The sequence below is a fragment of the Haliotis rubra genome, unplaced genomic scaffold (genome assembly GCF_003918875.1).
Source record: "Haliotis rubra isolate DU_JTF1 unplaced genomic scaffold, ASM391887v1 Scf588, whole genome shotgun sequence".
NCBI classification, from domain to species: Eukaryota; Metazoa; Mollusca; class Gastropoda; order Lepetellida; family Haliotidae; genus Haliotis; species Haliotis rubra.
The window spans coordinates 530044-539335 of record NW_025767288.1 but is presented as its reverse complement, the minus strand read 5'-3'; the positions used below and the strand labels follow the sequence as shown (position 1 = coordinate 539335).

Genomic DNA, 9292 nt, shown 5'->3' with positions numbered 1-9292 from the left:
GCTCTTAAAATTTATTCAGTAATCACTTAAAAATTAATCATTGTATCTGTTTTGAATTTTGAATTTCAAACTAACCAAAAATCAGTGAGAAAAGAAAGAAACTATTTTCATCTGGTTTTTTTCGCTTATCATTTTCATTCTTACAGTGCTCGCCTAGCTATCAATCTTTTCCTACCAGGCAACATACAACTAGACACAGTTTTGTGTTTTGTGATCTATGTTTTTGTGCGCACACACTATTGTATGAAACAAGTCCCAATGCTAAGCGACGTTACAGTGCTTACTTGGATTACAAAGGTACTATACGAGGACAATGAAATGACGTTCCTGAAATATCAACATTTGGAACAATGAAATAAATATGAACACGATTCTTAGAATCACACGTGAGTATGAACCATGTACATCGCCCAATACAAGGGATGTTGCCTATGACCTGACAAGAATTGCATATGTGATCAAAGTAATATATGTACACCAACATATGTACAATATGATAAATTTACAAAACTCTCTGCTTGTAGAAGACGACGTGTGCCTCCACCGTATAAACAACAGCCGTGTAGCAGGCATGGTTCATTTGGTGAGTGAGTTGGGTTCATGCCCTTTCAGTATTATTAGGGTGGGTGATACTTGGCATAGTTGTAGAATATGTGCTGTCAGTCATAGCATTTAAGTGCCTTTGGGATTTAAACTGTTTTGAATTGCATTTCTGTTAAATACTACTCAGAAGGAGTTAAAAGGTGAGTGAGTATTGTTTTACACCGCTTTTAGCAATATTTCAGCAATATCACGGCGGGGGACACCAGAAATTGACACCACACATTGTACCCATGTGGGGAATCGAACCCGGCTCTTCGGCGTGACGAGCGAACGCTTTAACCACTAGGCTACCCCACCGCCCCAGAAGTTAAAGGACGCGGGATTGTTTCACACAACTATGGATAATCTCCTGTTGTATATCACCGTATCTGCTTAGCGTGGGAAAATGCACCACCACCTTTGGAATTCAGAGAAACAAGTTTATTATACACATCTGCATCAAAATGGGGCACTGGTGACAACGTCCTCGTAAGGCTCCGCAATTTGTACAGAGTTGTGTCCCTTTATCAGGCTTGGATTCTAAGATATAATTCCCACAAAATTTAAATACTGTCCAAAGTGGCGTTAAACCCTAACCACTAAAAATTAAAGAAACATACATTGCTTAAGGGTGCTAAGTGTCCTATCTGCAGCTATATTTAAGGAACTTTGCAACTCCCTCCTAGGAATCATTGTTCACTTTGACACCAGGTGTGAGGTGTCCCTGTAGACATGATCAGTAGAAATCCTGTTTTAGAATCTGATGTAATATATTTGTGGAGTTAGGTGCAGAGCTAGGACAGTCTAATATGTACAAATATATACATGTACGAGGAATTAACTTTACACAAAAATGGCGATAAAGATGACCAAGTGCCTGGTGCCTACATCCTCGATAATCTCCAAGGTATACGTTACGATCACGCTCCACTATACCCTGGATGCATCCACGGCTCGAGCTGATTGGCTACTGTGAGAATGCGGAGCCAGCAAAGGGAGGTAATATAATTATCGGGCCAAGTCGTGGATGCATCCAGGGTACAGTGGAGAGTGATCGTAACGCATACCCTGGAGATTATCGAGGATGGGTGCCTAATGCCTGACGATGATCAACGCTTAGGCTTGGAATTGAAGTGTAATGGCGATAAGCATATACAAAAAATGTTGCGGCTATCTCTCAAAAATCGAGGATGAGGTGAGACATGCACACAAACGCTGGTTCTGATGATGATTCTCACGTGATTTGTTTCTGATTCAGTCTACAAATGGAAACTATAGACGGGGCTAGGGTATAATGGAATCTGATGAGGTGACGGGGTCTCTGATACTCCTGAGACCAGATGATGCAGTAGTGATGATTAAGGCACCATGAGCTGTGATACGGTGACGGGGTCTCTGATACGCCTGTGATTAGCAGCAATGGTGATGATTAAAGAGACCATGAGCTCTGATGAGGTGACAGGGTCTCTGATACGCCTGTGATGAGCAGCAATGGTGATGATTAAAGAGACCATGAGCTCTGATGAGGTGACGGGGTCGCTGATACTTCTGAGACCAGATGATGCAGCACTGATGATTAAGGCACCATGAGCTGTGATGAAGTGACGGGGTCTCTGATAACGCCTGTGATTAGCAGCAGTGATGGTGATTAAAGAGACCATGAGCTCTGTTTGGATGACGGGGTCTCTGATACTCCTGAGACTAGATGGTGATGATTAAGGTGACGAAGTCTCATATTCTCCTAAAAATAAGGCACCATGAGTTGTAATGAGGTCTCTGGTACTTCTAGGACTCTGTGACGGGAAGTATATCCATACATTAAACCGCTCAGTTCGTTGATGAACGTATTCCTGACATCAGTGCTGCATGATGATCTCGTATATTTACCATTGGCAAATAGTTTATATCAACATGGCATTATTATTGACCAACTTATACAACAGATGGTAGAAAAGACAAAGCCTTGACATACTTTAAACAGTTACACTGACCTGAGACAAATACAGATTGAGCTTTCACTTACCAATGACTAACATATACCTGTCTAAACTGATAATCTCTTGGGTGTCCCTCCAAAAAACTTTGAATTCAGTATTGTGTCGTTTAAGCCAAATTGTTACTTATATCATATGTATAATAACAAAATATAACGCCCAGGAGAAGCAGTTTCGATAACCTGCTGAAACAAGATTCCATTTGGCGAAAAGGCAGAATGGAGGTGAAGAGTATACAAGGGGATTGCTGAAAACTAACGAAGACACCCGGTGTCTAAGAGTGAGGATACTCATCTCTTGTTCTATCAGTAGCACCAATACTCACATTATTGTGCATCACATATCACATTTTGATTGACCTCCTGACACAGTGACTATTGATCTAATGACACCGATCTTCACGAAATGGTACCACTAATAAGTTAATTGTCCGTTATGTCAAAATACTGTACACGGGCGTCGGGCCATGTGATTGTGATCTCATGAGATGAACTCTGGTGAGAAATGGTGATGTGTCACAATCCCCAACACTCGGTGTCATCAAATGGGTCTAATGATGCATTTATGTTCACCAATACACCGGGAAACTTCTTGAGGTGTCTATGGTACGGGGTCCTTTCACATCCCTTTAGACTTCACTAGACGGTGGTATTCAGTCTACAGTAAAAGACGTCTAGTCCATGGATCGCTCAGCATCTTTCACGTGTTCTATCTCTGCATACAGGGATTCGTCATCAGCAGTCAGGTTCATGTACACCTACAAATAAATAGTTAAACGGGCATGTCATTATACAGTGAATAAATATGCAGAGTTATAATCCAATTTACTGCACCATATATCAACCGAATCTTCATTCGAGGGGTTAGCTTTGTAGATAAACCTGCCACGTATTAAGATCACATGTTACTTTCGGTCTTCTAGTCTCAAGTAACGGTCTATAGTTTCCTTTAACGTTCGATGTCGGAATAAAGTAATGTAAGTAGTTGTTGACCAACAGTTCTGCATGTTTTCTACAAATTCAACTTGTGTATAGATCAGGTCACCTAATTTGTACTCATAAAATATACAGCATCTAAAGCGGAAATACAGGATGAGATAAAAAGCTGTCGACACGACACTCGAAAACTATGCTGCAAGAACAGCTTTATAAATCTCCTAGTTTGACAGAAGAATCTCTAACAGGATATCATTTTCATAATCCGGTTTTAGGGACTGGCTTAGACTTATGTTTATTCTCTGAAAATATTTGACAGAAGCAACTACATATATGTGCAAGATGAGAGTGAGCGTGTCAGTATGGTTTTACACCGCTTTCAGCAATATTCCAGCAATATCACGGCGGGGAAGACATGAAGTGGGCTTCACACATTGTGCCCATGTGGGGATTTGAACTCGGCGCTTCGGGGTGACGAGCCAACGCTTTAACCACTAGGCTACTCCACGCCCCTTTAAGATGAAAAGGCAGATTCAGACATGATATAGAATCAATAGGAACCTGTCCGATCCTGTATGTTACCCACAAATTAGCAATAATATAATATTATACTCAGTCAGCTGTCAGCTAACCTGGGAGTCTTCTAATATTCTGTGAAGCCTTCCGATGATTTCATGAAACGTAGGTCTCCTTTCCGGCCTTTCATTCCAACACTGAAGCATCATGGCGTACCTGGAAAACCACAAATGTCATATTCATGAAGAACATTTCTGTCCATAAATACATAAATATATAAATTTTGTCAAGCTCATACACATGACGAGGTAAAAGATTTAATAATATAAACATATATTTCAGTGAAAATTGTATATCCAAAATATATTCCGTATTGGCTATGAGTCCGCACCCAAAGAATAATTCCACAATCTTCATACCATTATTTTAAACCATATTTCATAGATAACTTCTGATTAGTATCGGAGATATCTTATTTTTTAAAATCGCTCAAACCTTTTGGCATTTATTTACAGGTCATGCATGGAAGTTGTCATGTGGTTCATTTCTTAACCATGATGTCTTCATGGAACCAATTGATTTACATAAAATCACTCAGCCACATATTACATTTAAAAAATCGTTCCAGGAATGAGTAATGGTTCAATTTTCAATCGTATAATAAACAACTCTGTATACTTTCTTTTGACCCTCAGTATATATGATTACAGTTTGCGCACTGAAGGTATTTAATGAATCCAGTATTTTCGTTATAGTTTCTATTGCCCCTCAGTATATATGCCTACAGTTTACGCTCTAAAGGTATTTAATGAATCCGATATTTTCGGTATAGTTTCTTTAGCCCCTCAGTATATATGCTTACAGTTTGCGCTCTAAAGGTATTTAATGAATCCGATATTTTCGGTATAGTTTCTTTAGCCCCTCAGTATATATGCTTAAAGTTTGCGTTAGTATTACTGTGTCCTTTATGGGACCAAGTGGTCGGGAAACGTTAAAAGTAATATTTGTTTTCCTTTTGTAAGTCTGTAATTAGTGTGGAGTTACTCACATGTTGTCATCGCAGAGTTTCGGCCTCTTGAGTCTGTAGCCCTCTTTCAGCAGAGTAAACAGTTGCTGGGTGTCGATGCTGGAGTAGGGGGTGCCCCCGAGGGTGAAGATCTCCCACAGCAGGATGCCAAATGACCAGCTGAAACATACATGCATACATCATCATCATCATCATCATCATCATCATCATCATCATCATGTGTAAGACATTGACATATGGTACTTGTTGTTAGCCTCCCTGGGGCTCGGCACTAAGGGGATAGAAAAAAAAACACGGGTTCGAATCACTGTTGGGCAATAATTTTTAAAAATAGAAATAAAGTGTATTTTATATAACGAGCATACCGCTTTAATTTTCCAAAATATTCATTTCTTCGCCGATTTCGTTCAAATTTGAAATATATGTTAATCATAACATATAGAAAACAATATACGATTGCAAAAGTCTAGATTTTTATTTTTTAAAATTATTATCCAAACAGTGATTCGAACCCTGTGGAAAAAACACGGGTCGGCTCGGAGTCATTAAACTTTGTGAGTATGTTGGGTATTCATGTTAAACTGTGGCGTGTTATTTTAGAGAGTTAGCCAAAAATAAGCCCAGAACCCATGCATCCAACCAACCAGACATCCAACCAAACAACCAACCCATCCATCCATCCATCCATCATATGCATACGTCTCTACATCAGTGAAATAATCTTTTTTTTTTCTATCACCTCACCTCATCATACATCTGTATGTACCATTTGCATCCGCTCTACAACACTGCTTTAAATATAGGGCGTAAGATAGAATCTAAATGGGCTTCAGTAAATCAGTAATCAGTGATAACAACAAACGTCTTTTGTACCGACCGACACAGTTTGCGACAGGCTTCCAAATACAAACAAAACGGCCTTTAAAACGGATATGGCTTCGGTGAAGATAACTCGCCACTCAGTAATCTGCTAACGTGCACCTAATCACGGGTTTCCAAAAGAATCTATTACTTTAATCACGGAATTGCATTCCGAAAGAGTATTCAAAGAAGCGTGGCTGTGTTTTTAATCAGCGTTGTACAAAAATGAGAATAACTGGTATGGATATTTTTTACTTTAACATTCAAGCACTATTCATATTTAATTTGCCCTTCAACTATATCCAGTAAATAGATTGTTTTGAAATGTCCATCACATCTATTTGAAAATCTTTAAAGCAAATCATTCTGCGATGTAATTACTTTTCTGGAATATTATTGTTATCATTATCTTGAGCTGACGGTTTATATCTAGATGAACTGGGTCAGAGAGACAGACAGACAGTTTATTTCAGTACTTCAGTCTCAAGGCCACTGGTGTAAATGCACATAACAATTTAACATTTGCCACGTGATGTACATATTGAAATTCGATGACAGTCTGAACATTTCTATCACATTGCCATTGTTGGCAAAATATATACTTCAGCCTTTGTTTAAATGAAAATAGAAACAATTGTGAATCCCCATATATTGAGATATCCATACATATGAAAAGCCGGTAGCAAATAATATACTGATGTACAAAAGAAAGTGCACACCTCGTGTTTTGAGACTATTCTAAAAACGTAAATATTTTGCTAGCAATGTTCCAATTGTGCACGGTATCTATGGTGTTATTGCAACACGTACACAATGTTTGTGACTTGTGAGTCACAATCAAAACACTTTTCTAAATATTACGCTGTTTTTAGGAATACATTTTACCAAAGCATCAGGTGTGTACTTTGTTTTGTACGTCAGTTTAGATTCCCAACACCTCAAAGCCAATCATTCTTGTCGTTATCATCAAGTATTTTATACCACTGGTGTGGATATTTATCTGGCGACGTTCTTAGTAATTTAATCCAATATGCAATTACCTTTAATTGATTGTCACAAATGCTACTGCGACCAAGAATTGCCTTATTAGAGGTAAACTTACCAACACCCAGAAAACGTTTAAAATGTGAACTATGGACCTTTTCAATCATATCATAATCGGACAAAAATGACAATAACTGGTATGAATATTTTTACTTCAACATTCAAGCACTGTTCATATTTTACTTGCCCTTCAACAATATCCAGTACATACATTGCTTTTGGAATGTCAATCCCATCTAGCCAAACAAATGACATTGTGATGTGATTACTTTACTTGAATATCATTATATTATCATTATTATCTTGAGCTGACGGTTTATATCTAGGTGAACTGGGTCACTGTTTCATGCCACCTGACCGAGTTTCATCTTAATTAAGCTTTGTAGCATATAACAACAAGAGTGAGTGAGTGAGTTTAGTTTTACGCCGCTTTTAGCAATATTCCAGCAATATCACGGCGGGAGACACCGGAAATGGGCTTAACGCATTATGCCCCTATCTTTAAGCGTGACGAGCGAACGCTTTAACCACTAGGCTACGTATACCCCACCGCTCATTACAACAAGACATTAACACTGCACCCCACTAGGCAGATCCAACAGTTCTTAAGTGTTTTTCAGTAGTTCTGGAAATCACTCGTTTTTAGTTTTAGTTTAAGTTAGATAAATCAAAATATCGTGTCACTGACAAAATGATATATTAGATTAGCTACTGTTTAACTAAGCTTGGTTAAACTACAAATTTCCAATCAAATCTACCACACAAAAATGATAACATGTACATGTGTCATGTTAAACAGCAGTGAGAAAAAACAGTTGTTACGACGTAAATTGTAATAAAAACGCAAATTGTAATACTTTTTTACGTTTTTATTACAATTTACGTCAAGTTTATTACAATTTGCTGCAAGTATTACAATTTGCGTTTTATTACAATTTACGTCGTAACAACTGTTTTTCTCACTGCTGTTTAAATTGACACATGTACAACACATCATTTTTGTGTTCTATTCAACAGGAAACTGGAAGCATTCCACGGCCTGGGTGTGGTGGTAAATATTGTATCTGCATATTCCATTATTCAGAAACAAGACCATAAGTTTTCATTGTTTAACGAATTTGTCAACACGTTCTTCACATAAAATTACAAAATTTCTACATGTATTTGCACCGCCCACATATTTGAAACTATAAAAAGAAAGTTACAGAGTAGGAATCGGACATTAAGAACGAGGACGCAATAATAGCCATTCCTTGGAATCCTGAGAATACGGTCTACCGTGTGGCCTGTGTATTCCAGAACACACAACGTGATGTGTTGAAAACCGACACTGCAGTGTTGATAACGGGTCAGTCACTGTGAACGGAATCCGTTGCCCGCGTGGTGTATCGTTTCAAGGATGGAATTGTTCGCACATGCAAGTCTTCATTTTGTAAAGTCTCAAATCAAAGACAGCGAAAATGAGGCGCTATTTGTGAAGCCTATTCCACGAAGGATTTTTTGTGAGAGGTTTTATAATTAGGGAATAGCTGTACATATATTTATTAATGATGGAACGTTGTATAAGGCTAGACATATATAAACACACACACGCACGCACGCACGCACGCACACGCAAATGCACACACAGTTCTTGAATGGGATATGCATCTAATCGGCGTGTGTCCATACTGTAAACCAATAAACGCGCGTGCATGCGTGTGTTATGAATTAAATCATATGTTGCTGAAACTACAACCCTCCCTAACCAACATCTGACCGAACACGTTTTGGGCCCCACAATATACACATGAAAATAACCGCCTCCGTGGTGTAGTGGTTAGAGCGTCCGCCCGGAGAGCGGAAGGTCGTGGGTTCGATCCCCGACCGCGTCATACCAAAAGACGTTAAAATATGGTACTTGTTGGTCCCTGCCTGGCGCTCGGCATTAATGGGTACAACAAGGACTGGTCGACTCGGAGTCAGTATAATGTGTCTGAGTGGGGTATTCACAATTCGCTGCGGAATGGGCACTATAAAACCAGCTTCAGTCTGGGCTAGTACAAGCAGCCTCACATACACATACACACGCATGCACGTTGTCATATGAGCGAAATATTCTCAAGCACGACGTTAAACCCAATTTCACCTCACCTCGCTTCACACATGAAAAGACTTTCTATCTAACAGCCCAAACACTAACTTAACTGAACACCTCGATAATCTATGTTTAAAATTAAAAATTAAACACATATATCAGTATGGCTTTCAACAGACTTACGATATGTTGTTAAAATATATGACACCAAGCGAATGTTTCACTATATAAAAGTGTAGCAGTTAATGAATTGCCG

General features: G+C 38.8%; 1 protein-coding gene across 1 annotated transcript in view; it reads right to left on the bottom strand.

Moving 5' to 3' along the window:
• Positions 1-2574: 2574 nt before the first annotated feature.
• The window catches only part of LOC124254950 (angiopoietin-1 receptor-like), a 60165-nt gene continuing 53447 nt past the window's right edge, over positions 2575-9292 (bottom strand). Inside the window, exons 15-17 of the mRNA XM_046688787.1 lie at positions 5076-5213; positions 4144-4243; positions 2575-3333 (exon numbers count right to left, since the gene is read on the bottom strand). Of these exons, the coding sequence (XP_046544743.1) occupies positions 3250-3333; positions 4144-4243; positions 5076-5213 (322 nt within the window). The 3' untranslated portion in view covers positions 2575-3249. The remainder of the gene's footprint in view (positions 3334-4143; positions 4244-5075; positions 5214-9292) is intronic.